Source organism: Suricata suricatta, chromosome 14 (assembly GCF_006229205.1).
Source record: "Suricata suricatta isolate VVHF042 chromosome 14, meerkat_22Aug2017_6uvM2_HiC, whole genome shotgun sequence".
NCBI classification, from domain to species: Eukaryota; Metazoa; Chordata; class Mammalia; order Carnivora; family Herpestidae; genus Suricata; species Suricata suricatta.
The window spans coordinates 30,342,787-30,362,622 of record NC_043713.1 but is presented as its reverse complement, the minus strand read 5'-3'; the positions used below and the strand labels follow the sequence as shown (position 1 = coordinate 30,362,622).

Below are 19,836 nucleotides of genomic sequence, written 5' to 3'. Positions count from 1 at the left end.
AACAAAAAACCAGGGGTGCCTGGGTGGATCAGTTGATTAAGCATTTGACTCTTTGATTTTGGCTCAGGTATTGGCCTCACAGTTTGTGGTATCAAACCTTGTATCATGCGTTTAGCATGGAGCCTGCTCGGAATTCTCTCTCTCCCTCTCTCTCTGTTCCTCCCCTGCTCATGTGCTTGCTTTCTCTCAAAAGAAATAAACTTTAAAAGAAAAAAACAAAAAACATCTACTGAAGTGACCCTCAAACATATTTATGACCTTAACCCACTGAAGTAAAAAGGCTCTTTCTCATACATATTTTTCCATTTCCATTGGAAAATAATTCCGTAATAACAATGAAATATTACTGTAAAAGCAAATGTGATGATAGGAAGTAGTGTATAAAAACATCTTGCTTTATCAGTAGAGACAGGCAAAATTCATGGCATGTCTAGCTGTGTAAAAGTTTTAGGTCAAATAGCAATGTACTGTTGCTGCACATGTGAATCATTACTTCAGCAGAGGTAGCTAAACAATGTGAAACAAAGTAAATAACGATAAAACTAAGCTAATTTATAAATAACTAAAAGTTAAGTTGCACCATACAACAAAAGTGCAATGATACATAAGTGATGTTCTTTTGGAAAGTTGCAGGTGTTGTAACTATGTTCTGACACACATTATCAAGAGTTTTGCATCCTTCACAAGTATTAAATGGCAACCAGATTGCTAAGTGACTCATGTATTATATAGAGAGAGCTCAGTGTTCTCTAAGTTCTTATGTGTTCTCTTCAGGAGTGCCCTGTAGTACGGAGCTTACTAGTGTCTGCGTGGAGGGCTACTAGTCGTTTGTGGAATTACATATTTTGCTGCAGTTTTAGAGCAGCACCACTCTAGGTACAATCCCTGGACCAGCAGCATTGGCTTCATCTGGGAACTTGTTTGTGTTAATGGAATCCCAGGACTTGCCCCTGATGTTTTGATCAGAATCTTCATTTTAACAGGATTCCCGGGGGATTCTAGTACATTAAAGCACTGGGGAGTACACAAACTGTGGTGTGTTTAACAACCACTTTTTTTTTTTTTGTTAATATTTATTTTTGAGAGAGAGACAGAGTGCAAGCAGGGAGGGGCAGAGAGAGGGGGAGATACAGATCTGAAGCAGGCTCCAGGCTCTGCGCTGACAGCTCAGAGTCTGACACGGGGCTGGGACTCACAAACTGTGAGATCGTGACCTGAGCTGAAGTCAGACACTTAAGCGACTGAGCCACCCAGGCACCCTAACAATCACTTTTTGGCAGTGCCCCTAGAAATTCTGATGTAGCAGGACTGAAGTGGGCCCCAAAGATTTGCAATTTAAGAAGCTTCTAGGGGAAAGTGATGCTGCCAGGCAGTCTGTGCTTCACACTTTGAAGAGCAGTTCCCTAGATCAAGCGTCAAATCACTTTCTCCCTACATCCTTCCTCATAGTAAGTATTTTAGACTTTTTAGGCCACATGGTCTCTGGTGTAGCCATTCAGCCAGGCCAGTGTAGTGCTCAAAAAATAGGTAAATGAACGGATGTGGCTGAGTTCAGTAAACTTTATAAAATATAAAAACAGTGGAGGTTCTAATTTGGCATCAGGCTGTATTTGCTCACCCTTTATGTAAGATCCTCAAGTCTCTCAGTGGACCACTGAATGTGTCAACAGTTGTATTCAGCTGAAGTTAACAAATCTATAGTGATTTACACCCACAAGTCATTTTTTTTTTTTTTGTAAGAAGCCCAGATGTTACTCATTGCAGTTGTTTTAGCTGTTCACGGATATTAGGGCCAACGGAGGTCCTTGTGATTCTCTTGGCCTTCTCCTAGTGGTCCCAAATGACTATTGCAAAAGCAGTCACCATGTTTGCAGTCCAGCCAGCCCGGAGAAGAAGCCTAAAGGGCTCAGCCCATCCCTATTTTTAAACATGCTCATCATAAACCTACATTTGCTTATAGTTCTCTGGACATGCCTAAATTCAGATAAGGCTGGGAAATACAGTCTTTTACCTAGGCACAGTCTTGTCCCCCAGATCCTGGTTTTGTTTTAAGGAAGAAACAAATTGGATCATGTGTAGGCAAACTAGTAGTTCCTGTCACATTGCAGGCTATATTTTGAGAAATAACTGATTTGTTACAGTTTAGTGAAAATTGTTAGTAGAACAGTAATATGATTAGAATAATTTTTTGGATAATAGTCTGCTTTAATTCATTCTGTACATATGGATACATTTTGAAATATATAAAATAGATTATTTTATATTTAATTAAGGTATGGTTAGTTATTGTAAACAAATACACTTGAGTGTTGCATCTGTTTAAATAGCCACTTTGGGGAATAGGAGTTATACAATGCAGAAGTGGCTTGACCCAAGGACTTTAGAGTGAAAATTAGATTCAAATCCCAGCCTAGTGATCTTGGACAATCTTGTTAACTTCTGGAGCCTGAGATATTTTCATTAGAAGGATAGTTATAATACTTAACTGGCATCATTAAAGGGTTAGAGATGATGAATGTAATGTGCCTAGCTAAGGGACTAGCCTTCAGTAAGTTGCAACTGTGATTTATGAATTAATAATTAATGATTAATCAAGTGAAATTAATTTGGTCATTAACAGGTGGTCCAGTCTTTTTTCTGCATATTAACTGAAATAAACATGGTTTTGTAAATACTGATATAGCCATATGTATATTTATATGTTGCATTTCTTGTTATATTAATAATGACAGAAATAGAATGGAAGAAAGTAATCTTCAAAAAAGTGGCATTTGCTTAATTTTATTTGAGCATTTTCAATACATGTCAGGTTTCCAGACTTTATAGAAGAGAAAGATCAAAGAATAAAGACAGAGCCAGTGACTCTGCCCCAAGCCCTGCTCATGTAATTTTTCTTAATACTTTAGAAGATTATATTGTGAACTTTTTAAGTGCCCTTACCATTCAAGTGAATTCAGTTGTTTTTCTATCTGCTGGTACTTCGCAATTGTTTCTCTAAAGGTTTTTCTTTTAAACCTACATTTACTTTTGTTATCTTGTAGATAGTAGGGTTGTGGGATGCTTGACTTCATTATGTGTATTTTTGTAGACACTTCTTTTTCGGCTGTCATGTGAACATGTGTCCCATTTGAAATGAGAAATGGGAGAATCATATTATAATTAAGGTTCCTGAAGACTGAATTAACTTTTGATACAAGTGACTTTTATAATTTGATGGAATTCTACAAGATATTATTTCTCATGCAAATAACATTTTATATTGAGTTTCAAGTGATAAACTCTTCATAGAGTGAACGAAAATTGCACATTTGAGAATTTGGGTGAGAAATCAAAAAGTATTAATTAAATTGAAATGAAAGTAACACAGACTGCTTTTATATTCCGTTGTACGTTTAACCTTGTTTGCATTAGTTTTTCACAATTCTTCTTAACTTTCATTTGCAGCTGGATATTGCGTGATTACGTACATACTTGGAGTTGGAGACCGACACCTGGATAACCTTCTGCTCACAAAAACAGGTATCAAGTAATGGCCAGTAGCAGATGTGCGCATTTTACAGGCTGGTGGTTTTTACTGTGGAATCTGCTTAGTCAAACAAAATAAGTTGCATGAGTGAAGAAAGATCATATAGTCTTTTTTTTTTTTTAAGTTTATTTTTGAGAGAGAGAGAAAGTGCATGGCAGAGCAGAGGAGGGGCAGAGAAAGAGGGAGACAGAGGATGCCCATCAGGATCTGTGCAGAAAGCAGAGAGTCTTATGTGGGGCTTAAACCCATGAACTGTGACATCACGACCTGAGCCAAAGTTTGATGCTCACCCACCTGAGCCACCCAGGCGCTCCTGAAAAATCATTTAGTTTTAGAAGTCCCTTCATATGGTACCTTTGAAGGAAACTTCATTCCTTCTTTTTTAATATTTATTTATTTATTTATTTATTTATTTATTTATTTATTTATTTATAGCATAGGCTGGGGAAAGGGGCAGGGGTGGGGGAGAGAGGGCAGGGGAGAAAGAGAGAGAGAGAGAGAGAGAGAGAGAGAGAGAGAGAACCCCAACCCCAAGCAGGTTCCATGCTCAGCCTGGGGCTCGGTCTCCCCGCCCTGGGGTCATGACCTGAGCTGAAATCAAGAGCTGGATGCTCAGTCACTACTGTAGTAATTTTCTAGGTGGTCTTCCACTCTTCCTTCTGAAAATGCCTCCTTTGGTGGAGAGCGCATAATGTATGCAAGCTTACTGCACAGCTCTAGTCAGTGTTAGAATGAACTCACATCAACCCGTCTTTAAATTGTTTGCTTTTCCTCTTTGAGTTCCAGAGAATAATTATTCTCATACCCCTCTTCCTGATAACTATTTAGCCCCTTTGCTTTAACACCATCTTGAAGCAAACAACTTCTAAACTTACAGCTCTGTAAGTTAGTCCGTTTCATTAAGCTTCAGACTGAAATATCCAGCGACTTACTTGACGTCCTAATTATATGGCGAGTTACAAAAGTTGTTCTCTTCCTCCACTACTTGAACAATACCTGCTCCTCACCTAATTTTTTTCCATCTCAATAAATTGTACCATCATCCACTCAGTTGTTAAAGCCCCAGGCTTAAGAGTCATTTTTAATACCACTTTTGGCCTCATTTCACGTATCAAACCTGTGCAAATCTTGTCTACTCTTCACCTCCAGAATGGATCATGAAGTTATGTACTCTCTCATTTTTACTGCTTTGACTCTGTTTGAAGCCACCAGCATCTTTTTCCCAAACTATTTGAATAAAATCTGAACTCTTTACTGTGGTGCTTGTGGCTTGCCCACACTGACCAATTAGAATGTGTGAATGTCAAAACTCCTGCCTCAGGCAAATGCCCTTGTTTTTCTCTGTGGAAAGCTCTTCTCTCAGATCTTTGCAAATCTGACTTTGGTTATTAAGTTTAAGTTTGAGTGGCATATTCTGAGAATAGCCTTTACTAACTCTCTGATCCCAAATGGCATATACTTGCTACACCACCCTTCTCCAGTACTATTATTGTTTCGTTTTCTTTAAAGCACTTACCACCAGTTATCTTTTTTTGTACAATAAACAAAGATTTATTGAGCATTACTATGTTTCAGGTATTGTTCTGGGTACTAGGGATACCAAAATAAACAGAACAGACACAAATCTGGGTCCTCTGGGAGCTTGACCTCTCATCCATGGTCTTCTCCCATTCAGGATGCGGGTTCCATGAGAGCAGGGACCTTGTCCATCTAGTTTGCTACCATGCCTCCAGAGTCTTGAACAACACCTAGCTAAAAGTGACTGATAAATCACTGTTGAATTAATGAATGAGTAAATATTTCTGCTCTTCTGTGTAGTCTTTTTTTCCCTGGGCTAAATAATTCAAGTTTCTTCAGTCTTCCACAGAAAATAGATTTTAAATTACTCTTAAAATGGTCTTTCAGGTAAGAACATTTTCTGTTTTGTTAGTATTCCTTTACCTTGTGATACCAAGAATTTAACACATCAAATGTAATTTTATATATCAAATGTAGTTAATTATTAATATATAATTATTAATTCACATAGTCTGGAATTTCATACATTAGCGTGAAAGATTACTTGTGATAGAATTTGCATGTGGAGCCATGTCTGTGTCAAGGCCAGGCTGTCCCTGTAATAACCAAGACCACAGAAGGTCATGGAGGTTCTTTTCCAATTTGCCAGTGTAGCAGAAGATATTTAGAAAATGTTATGGTGTATTTGGAGAAAATTGTAAACTGGAAAAAGTTTTCCTGTGTTGTTCCTTAATGCTCTGGTTTTTCAGTCGAATCTTTTAACTGCAAGAATCAAAGTACCAAAGGGATTCTGTTTGTTTTTGTAATGAAATTATTTTATAATTATTTTATAACTACAATGGAACTATTCAATGTACAGAGTGCCATTCCGTCTGTAATGTCATTTTCACGTATCTTGTCACATATCGTGTCTCTTCTTTTGGAAATTGATAAATAATAGACATTTTTCTCTTGGAGTTTGAGAGTGCTCTGTCATGTGTGTCTGTGTGTGTGTCTTTGTGTGTTGTCGGGGATATTTTAAGAATAAGATTTGGAAAGCAGAGTCTATTTTTAATACACTAATGTGGTCCAGTTCACAATTATTGTGTTTTAATGGAAACAGAATATAAAATTTCAAAGCTATTTTCAAGCTTTTTGTCACCAGTTTTCCACTAGAGGGTGCTCTAGGTATGGTTTTAAAAATCAAAAATTTAACCATGTGCTAGATGCGTTCTTTCTTTGGAAACGGCATTTCTTTTGGTTATTCTTAACTAGTCTTTAGTTACTTCGTTATTGATATCATACAGTTAGCATTTTAAGTCTTACTTGCTAGGATTAATGCTTTTAATTTTCAAATTTAGTTTTAATAAAATTAGATTATATAAGGAAATATGAATTATATCAAAACAAATGGAAGTATGATGTATTCCTCAACGTCTAAATATTTGTAATGATTTATTTTAAAATGTTTTGTGTTTATGGTCTTTTTTTTCTGAGAGTCTGTATTTCATAGTGGTTTTTACATATGTAATGTAATTAGACATTTTATAGTTTAGACAGGTATTACATATTAAATTATATATATGAATTTTGAATGTGGTTTTTTGCATGAAATACACTTTGGTACTTGCAGTTGAAAAATGCCTCAAATATCATGAAGCTTTTCTTTCCATTGTCTATTTTGGATCTGTTATATCTTAGGCACAGACTGACATATTAAAACTTTAAAACTTTAGATTCTCTTATGTAACTCTCCAGTCTCAGTGTTGATGAGGTAGTTCTTGTTATGATAAGTAACATTGCTCCCATTCTTCAGAATAAACTCCCGTTTGTCTTCTGATCTGCCAGCTTGAGCAGGTTTAGCGTCCATGACTCTGCTTTCGGATGAAAGTGGTTTGGAATGGTAACCAAAGTTCCACTACTTCATCTGTACCCAGTTCCTGGGCAAGAGAGATGGGAGCATGGAGGAAGAAGACACCTAGGTTTCATTTTCCTCGGGATCTCTTGGGGGAGGAGCCCCCAACACACTGTTCCACCTGTAAATTTAGATGAGACAAAAGGGTCAGATTGGTAACTGTCGAAGTGTGTGGAGGAAAATGTTTCACTGCATAGAAGGAATTTCAAATGTATACAACAATAAGATGCAAAAACGCAAAATATGAGACTCAATTACAGATTTTCCAGAATTTTTTTTTGCCTGGGTTATTGGGTTGTAGGTACTTTAGGTTGGTGGAAGTATCCCCAGCGTGTCCAGCAGAGGGCATTGTGTGTCCACCATAAATGTGAAAGTCTGGAAGTTGCTTTGTCAGTGTATTGCCTTGTGGTCACTTAGAACAGTGTTTTCCTGAAGCAGATTTGGACTGAGTGGTGTTTCATTTATTGATGCAGTGACATAGCATTATTTGGGCAGGAAATTAAAAATTTAAGCTATAGAATGGGATTGGGAAACATGAATGGTTTTCAGAGTTGGTGTCTTTTGAGGAAGCTTTGAGAAGTTTTTTCAGGGTAATTTGATTGTGGCAGGAGTCAAATGAAGCCTGATTTAGGTTTATCTCAACTCTGGGGAAGATTTGTTTCTATTGTTTAGTTTTAAAAATTTGAAGGGGGAGGGGTACCTGGTTGGTTCAGTCGGTTGAGCATCTGGTTTCGGCTCAGGTCATGATCTTATAGTTCGTGGGTTCTAGCCCCGCGTTGGGCTCTGTGCTGACAGCTCAGACCCTGGAGCCTGCTTCAGATTCTGTGTCTCCCTCTCTTTCTGACCCTCCCCTGCTTGTGCTGTCTCTCAAAAGTAAACAAAAAACATTTAAAAATTAAAAAAATAAATAAAAAACATTAAAAAATTTAAATTTATGGGGGGGAACCAGCATCAGTATAATTGAAAAACTTTATTGTTTACGATTTACAGACTTTATAACAGAATGAACGTTTATAACAGAACGAACGTTTAGTATGTAAATAAGTGAAAAATATTCATAAATAAAACAAGGAGTTAGATATCTGTAGTAAATGGAAAGTTCCCCGTAGTTCCTAAGGATGGCTCTTCCAGTCTGGAGCTGTCCATTGTACTGGGAGGGGAGGGGTGGCTCTTTGTCCGTCTCAGCACTTCAGAGTAATACTCTGAATCTCTTGTCACAAGGCCTGACGGTAAGACAGTCATTGTTAGCCTGATTGGAAATTTTTCTTCATCATTCTTTAATTTTATGTCAAATTGATTCACATCCTTTTTTATTCTGAGGAACAGGCTCACATAGGAGTTAATGTATCAGGCTCTAAAGTAAATATCTTTAGTTTTAAATTGCCCCACCACCATTGAGTGACTTTAGGTAACTTGTCTCTATCTGTGACTCAGTCTCTTTTCTGAATTTGCACATAAGAATAGAATCTCTGGGCCAGTGGTTGTGCAAGGGGTGAATGAGACAATGCGGGCGAATTTTTGTATGTACTGAGCATGTAGTATATATTCAGCATTCCTTAAGGGCTGGCTAGCTGTTATGGTTTTCTTTGTTTTATTTACTACCAGAAAAGAAGAAATGCCTTCCTTTTTTTGGCTTATGTAGCTTTCAATTTGCAGTCATAATTTTAGAGGTAAAAATGTAATTAATATAATTCAAAAATTTCTTTTTCCCTACTCTAAAATCCCAACTCCTTTAAGTTACTATCTTTTAAATTTTTAAAAAATGTTTTATTTATTTTTGAGAGAGAGGGAGAGACAGTGTGAGCAAGGGTGGGTCAGAGAGAGAGGGAGACACAGGTTCTGAAGACAGGCTCCAGGCTCTGAGCTGTCAGCACAGAGCCTGATGTGGGGCTCGAACCCACGAACTGTGAGATCATGACCTGCGCTGAAGCCTGATGCTCAACCCACTGAGCCACCCACGTGCCCCAGTTACTGTCTTTTAAATTCTGTTTTGATTGGTTCTTTCTTTTAGTGGTATAGGAAGGTTTATGAAAGAGAAACAGTTTGATCATTGATTTAATGTTATTCTTTCTGTTTTAAGGTAAACCTTGATATTTTGAGAATAAATATGTTGTTTATGTGTTTTCTTAATTTTTATATGTTTATCTTCTATTTTTGAGAGAGAGACCGAGCATGAGCAGGGGAGTGGCCAGAGAGAGAGGGAGACACAGAATCTGAAGCAGGCTTCAGGCTCTGAGCTGTTCACACAGGGCCTGACGCGGGCCCTTACCCACAGATCGTGGGATCAGGACCTGAGCTGAAGTTGTACGCTTAACCAACTGAGCCACCCAGGTGCCCTATGTGTTTTATTTTTTTTTTTTTCAGGATATAACACAGTACTTCAAAATCTCCCATAGGGAGAACTTAGTTACTACTCATATGGTCGTGCTTCCTAAGCTATTTGTATTTGATTAAGTTAATTACTTTGGTAGGTTAAATATACTGTATAATCTAAATCTATAGGCTTTTAAAAAATTATTTAATGTTTATTTTTGAGAGAGAGAGCATGAGCATGGAGGAGCAGAGAGAGGGGACGACACAGAGCCTGAAGCAGGCTCTAGGCTTTTTTAGCACAGAACCCGATGTGGGGCTCAAACCCACAAACTGTGAGATCATGACTGGAGCCAAAGTTAGATGCTTAACCGACTGAGCCACGCAGGTGCTCCAACTTAATTTTTTTTTTTGATTATTTATTTATTTTGAGAAAGGGCAGGAGAGAGAGCATGAGTTGGGGAGGGCAAGAGAGAGAGAAAGAGAGAGAGAGAATCTCAAGCAGGCACTGCACTGATTGTGTGGAGCTTGACATGGAACTCAGTCCCGTGAAGCATGAAATCATGACCTGAGCCAAAATCAAGAGTTGGACACAGTTAACTGACTGAACCACTCAGGGGCACCCAAATCTATAGACTTACCTTTTTAATTGTTTTATTATTATTTTTCATTTTTGAGAGACAGAGACAGATCATGAGTAGGGGAGGGGCAGAGAGAGAGGGACACAGAGAATCGGAAGCAGGCTCCAGGCTCTGAGCTAGCTGTCAGCACATAGCCTGACGCGGGGTTCGAACCCACGAACCGTGAGATCATGACCTGAGCGGAAGTCGGACACTTAACCGACTGAGTCACCCAGATGCCCCTAGACTTACTTTCTCAACGTGCTTGTTTATTCTCTGGGACTTAAGAGAAAGGGGTGCAAAAATGTTTTATGCATTTTACCTACCTAGTAAATGCTTTTAAAATGCATAAATGAGCTACGTTTTTTTATGTCCTTTTTATCCATCTTTAGGGTTTCTAGAATAATGTTTTCCTGCCTAAACTTATTTTTACTGTAGATTATGGACATAGTATTATTTACCAGTTTGTTTTTTCTCAGTTGATGTATGCAGAAGAGAACCAGGCACATAAGACTACCCCTTTTTAATCCATAAATACTTTTTTAGTCTCTATTCATCATTACTTTAGATGTTAGATAATAAGAAGGACTCACAATCATGTGAATAGTTTTCTTCTTAGACAGTTTTAAAAATCTGTTATTTTGAAAGTTTCTTAAATTTTCAGTATCAGAAATCTGACAGACTTCTTATACTTAATGATACCTATTATAAATAAATTGTTAATGGTACCATAAAGGGTGCTGTGTTGTTTTCTTGCTGTTGTTTGTTTTTTTTTTTTCTTTTTTAGAGAGAGAGCCCAAGCAGAGGAGAGGGGCAAATGGGGGCAGGGGGAGAGGGAGAGGGAGAGAAAGAGACTTAAGCAGACTCTACCCAGAGCCTGATATGAGATTCGATCTCACAACCATGAGATCATAATCTGAGACGAAATCAAGGTCACTTAACCAACTAAGCCACCCAGGAGCCCTGGTGCTATTTTTAAACATTTTTTTGTTTTAGAAGGACATTTCCCCCCCTCTCATTAGACGTAATAGAAAACGATAAAGTGCTCTGCTCTTTATACCTGTGGAGCTGAAAATTATTTCATGGAGAAAGTAACTTAGACTGAGTCATGAAGAATGTGCTGGGTTTCTATGAGCTACACACTCTGGGAAAAGTACACATTCCAGTGAAAATACCTAGAAATTGAAATAAGCAATGCCTTTGCAGGTAATACATAGGTTGGTTAGATTGATTTAGGTCAGATTGTGGAGACAAGTCATTCTAATTCCTTTTCTATCACCTTGTATATGGCAAAGTTTAATTCAGTCATTGAAGTAAAACTGTAGATTAGGACATTACTTTCTTTTAAAGTTTTCTTATCAGGCAATGTATTTCTTAAAGCTGGATAGACACTGTATTTGTTTTGCAATATATAATTTGGAGGGGGTTGAATTTCAATGAACTTTAAAAAACTTTTTTAATGTTTTTCTTATTTTTGAGAGAGAGACAGAGAGAGAGAGAGACATACACACACACAGAATCTGAAGCAGGCTCCAGGCTCTGAGCTGTCAGCACAAAATCTGACGCAGGGCTCGAACCCACAACCGTGAGATCATGACCTGAACCAAAGTCAGACGCTCAACCGCCTGAGCCACCCAGGCGCCCCGAATTTTAACGAACTTTAAAGCATTCAAGTTCCACCATAGACTAGCAACCATAGACCAGATATAAAAAATTAGTTCATTTTTTATAGTGACCCCTTGAACAAAAGAGGTGTCAAATTTAAAAGTAATGGGGTTGTACAACACAGGGAAACCATAACTGTTAGTATCAAATATGAGTTTTAATTCATTGAAGTGATTCACCTTGCCACTGTTCCTTCCATAGTGACCTCGCTGAAGTTGAGAGTTATATTAGTCAGTGTAAAGTAGACCAGAAGTCCTCAGACTTGTATCAGTATTATCTGGAGATCAACTTAAAACACAGATTGCTGGGCTCCAGGCTCTGTTTCTGATTCAGTCCGGATGGTAGGACCTGAGAATTTGTTTCAGTAGCAAAGAAAACTGTCCATAAGTATCTGAAAAGGTTATTAAAACTTGAAAAGTTTGTATCTGTTTAGAGATTGGATTCTCTTCTTACCTAAATCAAATAACATAATAGAAAGAAACAAATATGAGAATCTAGGAGTCACCTATAATGCCAGACATTAAAGATATTTGCAAAATGGAAGGAGTGCCACTCATTTCACTAATTTTTTGTATTAGAAGATAGTTATTCATAAAAATGCTCATAAAATCTCAGTTTTAATTTAAAATGCAGTAAATGTCTATAGAAATAGCCCAACTAAGGCTTACTTGGGGTCCTCAATAATTTTTAAGAGCATAAAACTTTTATACAAAAAGTTTTAAAATTAATATCAAAGGCCATGTTTTGGGTTTTTTAAAAATCTACAAAAGGTTTCTGTTCTGTTTCAGATATTAAACCAGTTCTGTAGAAGAATAGAATATTTCAGGGAATAGATCCTCTATTGGCCTTAATAACTGTAGGAAAAATGAAAATGAAGAACATTTGAAAGTTTTTCTTGAATAGAAATAGACTATATAATTAGATAGACTATGTAGATATGATTTGCTCCCCTTCATTAGTTAGCTAAATTTTGTTTCTATTATAAGAAACCTAAGATCTTAACAGTTGAGTGTGAAAAAATAAATTATATGAAATATTTAGCTGATAATTATGGAATGTCTATACTGATCTTTACTTTTGTATGTTTGTATGTCTTACTCCTTGTTACTCAAAAACTATTACTAAAAAATATTTTATTATTACTGTGCTTTGATCTGTAAGTGAAAATAGCTCTAACCAAGCATATGATAAGGGCTTAACTAATAAACATTGGGAACATTGGAAATGTAGCTTAGGGAACTATTTAATTCCAAAAATATAGGTTCCATTGTATCAATAGATGGTTATTCACTGTCTTCATTCTTTCTAGGTTTTACATAAAGAAACTGAGGAAAAATACAACATTCACATAAGAAATAAAAGGCATTTTTGAAAAAATAGTAAAATGTCAGGTTGTATGCCAAGAAACTGAAGAGTGGGAAACTTATTATAGAATAGAGTGGCAGGGAAGAGTATTTGAATTGGGAAATTGTGGTATTAAAAAAATGAGTTTGGATTATAGGGAACAGAAGAAGAATGTCAAGTGGAAGGAATAAGCAGAAGGTGTGAACAAATAGAGTAAGTACAACTTTGAGATTGGTCATATGTAATTATTGGATAGACAGAAGGGAAATAAAAAAAACTGCTATTAATACATTCATTTCAGCAATATCTATTGCCTTTAATCCAGGAACTACAAATACATTGAACCACAATTTTAGAAATAAGTTCATGTCACTTATTCAAATAACAAGAAAATTTAGTGAGCACACCTTATTCCCTTTGTATCACAAGTCAAGGACAAAAGGAGGTATTTGCAATCAACAAACATTCAGTTTTATGTACACTTTACCTCTTGATTGTTTAAGATTAATAAATTTATTAATAGATTTGAATAAGCCCATACTCCCTGGATTTCTTAAACACTTTTTTTAATTTCATGAAGTGCATTTATAAAATCATTACAAGTTTCATTTTAGACATTAACTTTGAAAGAGCCATTCCCTTTGGTATCTGTGAGGATGAATTTTCTTAAAACATTAATAGCCTCTTTTCAAAATACATGACTCTTTGAACTTGCAAAGCATAATAATGGTTTCATTGTTAGATACCGAATTTTTTATGCCTTATAATTAGGCAGTAATCCTATTTTTGGGAGTTTTCTTACAAGAAGAATAGAAATATACTCTTACTGTGCAAGCAGTGATGCCTAGCTGACACTGGAATTCCAGTAATGTGTGTGGTGAGATGGGCAAAACAGGCTAGGTTTCTTTTTAAAGGATGGAGCCCATAAAGAAACCATGTGTGATGGCCAGTTTGATACTAGGATAGCATGATTTACTAAAAATCAGTTTGATTCAAAGAGGGTCAGATAGGTTATCTGCTCAAGTACTGAGTATCATTAGAAATTATCTTGGTAATAGAACAAAACATTTAAAAATTTTTTTAAATGTTTACTTATTTTTCAGAGAGAGAGAGAAAGACAGAGTGAGAGTGGGGGATGGGACAGAGAGAGAGAGAGAGAGAAAGAGACCTAGAATCTGAAGCAGGCTCCAGGCTCTGCGCTGTCCCCATAGAACTTGATGCAGGGCTTGAACTCATGGACCACGAGATCATGATGTGAGCTGAAGTCAGACCCTTAACTGACTGAGCCACCCACGTACCCTGAACAAAACATTATTTAAATAATTAAACAAAACCAAGGAAAGCTTATTTGTACCTATAATATTGTAAGCTTTTCATCTCTTTACCTTTTGAGGGGTAGACTAGTATTTGTCTCACAAGGTGAGAAACAAATGGGGGCTCCAGAATGAGAGCAAGGCACAGAATGAAGTCCTTATCTTAGCTAAAAGGTGGATACATATTTAATTCAAGGCATTGGAATCCATAAGAGAAATTGATTAGGGACTTTTTACCAAATCATGGGAAATTAAAGATAACATGCTTCCTTGCACTTTAAAGGATTAGGAGATGATGCTTTCCCAGTCAGTACTACAATTATCAAACTCCTTGTTCTAAAAGTACTTTCTCATCTTTGCGGAATTGTGGACTTCCCTTGGGAATTTGGTGAAGTCTATGGATTTCCCCCCAAAATTAATTTTATTATGGTTAGGGACTTCTAAAGCCTCTTTTGGAATTCTGAAATGGTGTTTTTCAATCATGAGTAATACACAGAACTGTCTAAATAGAAGTAAAATCCATTTTGCTGAGTTGATAGTCTTATTTTATAATCTTAAATATGCACAATGTAAAGGTGATACTAACTTCTTGTGCTTCTACTCTTTATACTATAAAATAAAAATATCTTTAAATCATGTTACAAACTAGCAAAATGCGACCCAACATTAATGTTAATCCAACAACATTAATAAAGATGAAATAATGTCACTAAATGTCACTTGTAGTGTGACTATGGTATGTATAGGACAGTATGCGTTTGAGTTCAGTCATATCTCATGTCAATATTCTTGAACTATTTTTTTCTCTACTTGAACTATTTAATAAGCTTCATTTGTTCAGAATGTTGCTGTGTAGTTTTAAGATATAACCAATTATGCTTCTTAGTGTTAGCCTGAAAACAGTTAAAGTAGCCTTGTTGTTTAATACCATCCTAATTAAAAACTAAAATCACGGGATAGTAATAAGTAGTAAGGTAGCAGCTAGGTGATCCAGACTCGGTCTCTATTAATTTTATTATAGATCTCCATGGAAATGAAAATTCAAAAATTTTAAAACAAAACAACTTCTCATAAGAAGTAACATTTCCAGAAGAAATTTTCTTGTATTAACAATGTTCTTAAAAGTTGCCTAAGGTATAAATGTGAAATTTAGATATCATTGGTTCAGTAAATGCAAAATAGCTACACTGAGTGCTTCTGCATGCTAGGGCATTATCCTAGGTTTCAGTACTATGCAAAAATAAAGCAAGATTCTTGATTATAGGACTCATAATGGTTCAGTAAGAGTTAGCTTCTGGGAGAAAGATAAGTGAAGAAATAATTTCATTATACACTTAGCTAAAGTGTTTTGAAGTGGGAACCTCGCTAGTGCTTGTGCATTTAATTTAGCCCTGGCTATGAGCTTGAGGAACCATTTTGCTAAATTGTTACTTTGGAGGAACAAACCCTCTTCCAATTCTCTATAGGTTCCTTGAGCTCTCTGTATCTAATTATAATTCCTTCTCCTCTCACCTCCCCCACCTGTCAGTTACTATACTAGATACACACTTAAAAAATTCTTTTTTCTTATGAGGTTTTCATCATTTCTCCAATTTGAACAGGACATTTTAAGTGTGGTATAAGCTTTAAAAAGACAAGATGAATGGAAAACTGTTTTTCAGTGCAATAGTTCCATTGTTAATGGCAACTTTTTCTATAGCCAGGTGATGACAGTGTTTAAACCTTTGGATACTTGGTATTGTGAGCAGTCATATATATAAGCTGTTATTTCTTTTTATGTATGAACTTTATATCCCAAATATAGTATATTGTTTGTTGTACACTCCAGATGATTTTCAGTATAGTTTTCTTTACTATTGTGTGGAAATAACACCAGTGACTACTTTGAATTTTACTTATGCTTAATTTCATTATTGCCTTAAATATGGACCTATTATTATTATTGTTATTATATTATTATTATCTGGCCTTGGCAAATCAGAAGTTCTCTCTCATTTTCAAAGTTTTATAGGATTTCCCACTTAATGTATTCTTTGGTTTTTCATTGTAAGAACAATGTCTAGAAAGAGTTGGAAATAATAGGATTGCTTATCCCTTTACCCATTCCTGGCAGTAGTGATCTCAGGTATAAGGAACATAAATACCAATTCAGTATATTTTAAATGTCTTTAAAAAGGTACTTATTAATATTTTTAAAGCAGAGTTTAGTATTTTAAATTTTTTAAAAAGTGGTATTCAAAGTATTTAAGATAAACATTTGTATGTGAGTTTAGGAGACCTTGTCATTAGATATTATATAGCTTGATTTAGTTTTGTGTTCATACTAAAATGATTTTTTCCTCTGAGGGGCATAGCTTCTTAAATGAGACAAGGCTATAGATATAATCATTCTTGAGTTAACTGAGTTTTTTAGTTATTTTGCTTAACACTGTCATCTGTGGCTTAGTTGGAAATAATAATAATGACAGCAGACATTTAGACTGTTTACTGTATCGGGTACTCTTTTAAGATAATACATGTTTACCTCTTCTACTTCTGTCCTATGAGGTAATCATTATTAACCTATTTTACAGTTTAGAAAGTAAGTATTAAAACATTAAGTGGCTTTGTCAGGGTCACATACCTGATCAAGTGAGGTGTGAAGGTACCAGTTGTACTGAGGGGCAGTTACATCACTGGCTCAGAAGGCCTGCCAGTGCGTCACTGCTCACCTGGGATTTCATCGCCACACCCAGAGTCAGTTCTGTGCCCATTATTGCTTTATATTTCCAACAGTGACCTAATGATGGAGTATCACATTCACAGGGAGCAGTAAGAATGCACAGAGAAAGAGGGAGTTTAGCTAATATGTTAGTGGATAGAATGGATGCTTAAAAATATTTTGTAGGATAGCAAAAGTATACCAAAACTCAATACACGTACTTCAAGAAGGACAGTTTTTGGCTGCTGCCCCTTGAGGAGTTGGGGGAATCTAAGCTTTTCGAATACAAGATGGAGGATAGGTTTCCACATAAAACAGGTCATATGATATATCACAAGACAAACAAGAGTGGGAAGATTATAATACTAGGAAGATTTTAGGTTGGCTTTTTAAATAAATTCTTCCCTTCATTCAGCAGTGAGTGCCTACTATGTGATAGAAACTATGCTAAGGCATGGATACAGTGATAACACGAAATGGGCATAAATCCCTGCCTTGGTGGAGCTTGGGTTGTAGGATCCATGCAGCCACTTTTTGTGTTAAAATGTGTGCTTCTTTTACACCTACTTGTAAGTCACAAAATGCTTTATGAATTCAGTGGTGAATCATTCTCTAAAGTGAATGATTGATCACCTTCTTACATATCTGGACTGTGGGTTTCGGTGACTCATCTAGAGTTTGTCTTTGTGGGCACTGCAGCTGTATTCAGTTTTTGGTAGACATAAATACTGTGGTTCCCTAGTTTATAGCTAATGAGTAACATGGATTAGTTGAAAATGGTTCAGAAGAAGCTAAGAATATAATTTGCAATTTTTGGGGTGTGTGTGTGTGTGTGTGTGTGTGTGTGTGTATGTGAGGGGAACACTGAAAAGTTAAAGGATTCATTCCAGAAATACTTAAAAGAAGTAGTCTTCTGCTGTATAAATGGAGTTTGTGTAAACTTTAACATGAGAAATTGCTGCAGGATAATAATTTCTGCTAATACCTTAAAAGGTTATATAGCTTTTGACTGTCTTTGATTCTGGATATATTAAAGTAGAATATAAATTAATATTACTATGAGATTATTTTAACTGAAGTTGCACATTTGAATAAATGTGAGTTAACATGAACTGCAGTATGCTCTGAAGGCCACACCCAAGCCTGGTTTTAGAGGATTAAACAACTGAATAGACCTCATCATGACTTAATATTCTTGTGAAGAGACACTGCCTATACCAATTATAATGCATATCCCCTTCTCAGTTTTTAAAGATAATTCTGGAAACCAATGAGTTTCTTATCAACATCCAGGCAAACTCTTCCACATAGACTTCGGATATATTTTGGGTCGGGATCCGAAGCCTCTTCCTCCTCCAATGAAGCTGAATAAAGAAATGGTAGAAGGAATGGGGGGCACCCAGAGTGAGCAGTACCAAGAGTTTCGTAAACAGTGTTACACGGCTTTTCTCCACCTTCGAAGGTAAGTTTACTTGCTTGACATAGAGTTTTGATAAATTTATTTCATAGAGCAAGAAAAGGAGTTCACATGTATACATTCTTTTCATCACTCTTTCCTAGAATGACTCAGACAAAGCTATTTCTTAATATACATTTGATGTCAATTTTGGTAAACAGTCTGAAAGCAAAAGGAAAAAGAATCTTTTGCTTTCCCACTAATTATTTGATTGCTAAATCCACCAAACAGAAAGCTGACATTACACAAGATTAGGCAAATATGGAAGCTTCAAAATCAGTGGGTTAAAATCATTTTAATAAAATATACTCTGTGGTCTTTGACAGTGCTGGGATAGAGAAAAGATTACGAAGCTTCATAACCATTCACATCTCCCTGAAGCCAGTGTTGAAGGATTATAATCATGATAGTGAATTTTTTACTTCTCCCAAGCTCACTTCCCACTTTTTTATCAAAGAATGAAGCATTTAGCTTATTTAACATGATATTAATCCGTTCATTTTTATTCTTTAGCAACTTTATCAGCCTTGGTTTTGGTTGCTCTTCAGGAGCATTCAGAGGTTTGTTAAATGATGGAGTAATAAATGTTACATATGATTTTGTCTCTTTTTAACACCTCATCAGTCAGTTTGCTGAAGGAAAAAAGTTGGTTTTCTCTATCCCTTCTATTTTCTCCAGTGCCACTCCATCTCTGCTTTCTTCATCCTGGGTTACTTAGGACTTGTAACATCATATATCATCAGGAAAAAAATGAATTAAGTCAGGTTTGTTAAATTTAGGACATGGCTCTGATGGTTAGTCAAAAATAACAGGATCATTTGACTCTAACTCCATTTTCAACTTAAACTTGCAAAAATGAATATTCTTAATCCACCGAAAACTCCCAGCCCAGGAGACCTACCTTCTTTCACCTCTTCCAGTTGAAAATATAACCAGTAGACAGTGAGTTGCTTATGCACATGGGTTCTGTCTTGTTTGTCTTTGTAACCTGTTACCTATGTAGTGGTTAGAACAAAGACACCCAGTGTATGTTTATTAAATGAATTTCTTCTTCTTCTCTGGGGTGAGGCCATGTTCCTGGACAATGTTAATGCAGTTGGTCCTAGGAGAGTGGCTGTACTCTATTAATTAGATTTCATCTTTGCAGTGACTCATTAGGTCTTCATTGTTAACTCAGTCTGTACCATGTGTCACAAACTCTGACGTGCATTTTACAGACAGCCATACTGTTTACCTTTAGGTGGCAGAGTGACTCAGTTTTGCTTCCAGAAATGCTAAAAAAATAATGAGAAGATGAGTGCACTGTGATTTGTCTGGTGATGCAGAAGCACTTTCAGAGAGATGAAAGTTTCACTTTAATATCTAGGATTTTTAATTTAAAATAGTCCAAGCTGCCTCAAAACTAGATGGAACCATGGCATTCTCAGTGAGGAGGCGGACAGAATGATATGAAATGATAACTAGAGAAATGTCAGGGGTGCTCTATCTT

The 19,836-nt window shown here is 36.2% G+C and overlaps 1 protein-coding gene across 4 annotated transcripts in view; it reads left to right on the top strand.

The window, feature by feature from the left end:
* PIK3C3 (phosphatidylinositol 3-kinase catalytic subunit type 3) overlaps positions 1-19,836 on the top strand; it is a 146,010-nt gene that overhangs the window by 103,663 nt on the left and 22,511 nt on the right. For 3 of the 4 annotated variants that reach the window (XM_029921945.1, XM_029921947.1, XM_029921946.1), the window contains exons 21-22: positions 3,445-3,519; positions 18,185-18,353. In XM_029921945.1, coding sequence (XP_029777805.1) covers positions 3,445-3,519; positions 18,185-18,353 — 244 coding nt within the window. Of the gene's footprint in view, positions 1-3,444; positions 3,520-18,136; positions 18,354-19,836 lie in introns of those variants that run through there. The other variant, XM_029921949.1, reaches the window with a different exon arrangement.